At 40.8% G+C, this 2,500-nt stretch overlaps 1 protein-coding gene across 1 annotated transcript in view; it reads left to right on the top strand.

Annotated features, from left to right (window-relative positions):
* LOC106011948 (probable chitinase 10) overlaps window positions 1-2,177 on the top strand; it is an 11,764-nt gene extending 9,587 nt beyond the window's left edge. The window contains exons 9-10 of the mRNA XM_035970115.1: window positions 97-216; window positions 1,102-2,177. Coding sequence (XP_035826008.1) covers window positions 97-216; window positions 1,102-1,980 — 999 coding nt within the window. The 3' untranslated portion in view covers window positions 1,981-2,177. The remainder of the gene's footprint in view (window positions 1-96; window positions 217-1,101) is intronic.
* The last annotated feature ends 323 nt before the right edge of the window (window positions 2,178-2,500 follow it).

Below are 2,500 nucleotides of genomic sequence, written 5' to 3'. Positions count from 1 at the left end.
GCTCTATCTATCTATCTTTTCATTAACAATTTCTCTAAATGTTTTTTCTATATTTTATCCCTGTAATGTACAATGGTTTCCCCCTCCCCTCTCCAGATTTGTGAGTACATGTCAGCGGGCGGCATTAAGAGTTTTGATGACGTACAACGCGTGCCATACCTGGTGTACGGCGACCAGTGGGTGGGCTTTGAGGATGAGCAGAGTGTGGAAGAAAAGGTGATAAAGTTAACGCTGTTTTCCTGTTTAACTCTTCATACCCCCCCCCCTCAACACGGTCTTTCTGTCTTTGTGTCTGTCTGTCTTTATGTCTAATTCTCTGTCTCTCCCCCCCCCCCTCTCTCTATCCCTCTCTTAACCATTTTAAATCTCTGGCACTCTGACTGTCTGTCTGTCTACCCATCCGTCTCTCTCTATCTCTTTATCTCTCTATCTCTCTGTCACTCTGCCTGCCTCTCTCTCTCTCTCTCTCTCTCTCTCTCTCTCTCTCTCTCTCTCTCTGTCTTTCTCTTTCTCTCTAGTAATTGCCCCCCCTATCAGAACTTCTCTTAGGATTCCGACGATTTAATTACTATTTCAATCCTCAAGACATCGCTTGAGAAAGTAAAATATAGTACTTCACAGTCACGTTGTCAACTAGCTCTAAGCTTCTGAGACATTTGTTCCTGAATATACAAGTATAGTTTTTCTCTCCCCAATATTGAGGATCTTTAGACATTTTCAACTGCGACCTTTCTATCACATCACGTACATTTGCATAAATTACAATGCTGTATACACGAAAAAAAACCACTTTTGAATATTGGTATTACTACATGAATTGGATATTCTTGCATAGATTTAGTAATATTTCTGATATTCTTTGCAAGTGAAACAACCAAAATGTTTCTATATAAATCAACAAGTAGATTCCAGATAGTATATTTAGTTACTGATCGATTGATTGGTTGATTGATTGATTGATTGATTGATTGATTGATTGGTTGGTTAATTGATTGATTGATTGGTTTATTTATTTTATTTTTTAAAATTGATGTAGATTCCAGTGTGTTTTTTTGTTTATCTATTCATTTATTTATTTATTTATTTATTTAAAACGAACAGGTACGTTATGCAGTGTCAAAGAATCTGGGAGGCGTCATGATGTGGTCGCTGGACCTGGACGATTTCAAGGGAGACTACTGTAACAAAGGTCCACACCCTCTACTCACTTCAATATCTGACACGGTTGCTTCTCTTTTCAATGTCACTTTCCCGGAGCCAATCGAAGATGGGTACTTGGAACTGGATGCGGAGTTGTCTTTGGCTGAAAGTGCAGATTTGGAAGGCGATAAGATTTTAGATCCGTCAGTGTTTTCCAAAGCTAACGTCAAAAGTGTTGGTCTATCACATTTGAGAGATGAGATGCCCTCGGAGGTGACAAGCCTACGTACAACTCTCGAAAAGCCCTCTCAATTTGAGAACATTGTAGAAAAGCTTCGAGGAACCGAAACAGAAAACAGTGCTAGGTCCTTATCTTCACATAGAGGCGATTCCATAGCTCAGAAGCCCATAACAATTAAAGAAGAAATACTCACCCCCGACTCATCAACTGGAACCGACTACAATTTTCGTATCGACTACAAAAATTCTGTTTTTGATGATAAGGATGACGTGGATACAGATCCGATGCAGAACATAATAGAAACGTCTGTGTTAGAAAATCTTGTAGAATCGGATACTTACAACGATTACTATTACTACATCGCTTTCCGGAGGGATTTTACCACTAGTGGTGGGGGCCCTTCGGAAGACAGAACAGAAGGAAACAAGATAGACAGACAGATGGAGGAAAGGATGCGAGCAACTACAGCAGAAAATGTGTTGCGTCCTGATCCCAATTTGTATCAGGACATCTTCTTTCCCGGGAATGGCTGCACTCTCCTCAGCTTTAACAGGATGTTTCTAGTCCTCAGCGTAATTGTTCTGATGATATATCTCTGATGGTTTTGGGGTACACTTGACGAGAATTTGATGTGCAGAGATAGCGGTACTGTTTTTGTTTTGTTTTTTAAGTTTAAAAAACCACAAAACAAACATGAAGTGATGGATGAAATCATGTAGATCTGTTGCAAAGATAGACAAAGACAGTGAGAGAACCAGGAAGAGGAAAAGTAAGGGAGAGAGAATAATGGAAAAAAGCGTGTGTGTGTGTGTGTGTGTGTGTGTGTGTGTGTGTGTGTGTAAGAGAGAGAAAGAGAGAGAGAGAGAGAGAGAGAGAGAGAGAGAGGAGAGGAGAGAGAGAGAAAACGAATAAGGAAGAAAGGGTGAGAGACAGAGAGAGAGGGGGAGAGACGGAGAGAGAGGGGGAACGGGTGAGACTGAGAGAGAATGGGGAGACAGAGAGAAAGAGAGAGAAAGAGAGAGAGAGAAAGAGAGAAAGAAAGAAAGAAAAGAAAAAAAGGAGAGAGAGTGTGTGTGTGTGTGCGTGTGCGTGAGTGTGTGTGTGTGTGTGTGTGTGTGT

This window comes from Aplysia californica, unplaced genomic scaffold, assembly GCF_000002075.1.
Source record: "Aplysia californica isolate F4 #8 unplaced genomic scaffold, AplCal3.0 scaffold00223, whole genome shotgun sequence".
NCBI classification, from domain to species: domain Eukaryota; kingdom Metazoa; phylum Mollusca; class Gastropoda; order Aplysiida; family Aplysiidae; genus Aplysia; species Aplysia californica.
Note: the sequence above shows the minus strand (reverse complement) of the source record. Positions and strands in the feature narration are given on the sequence as shown.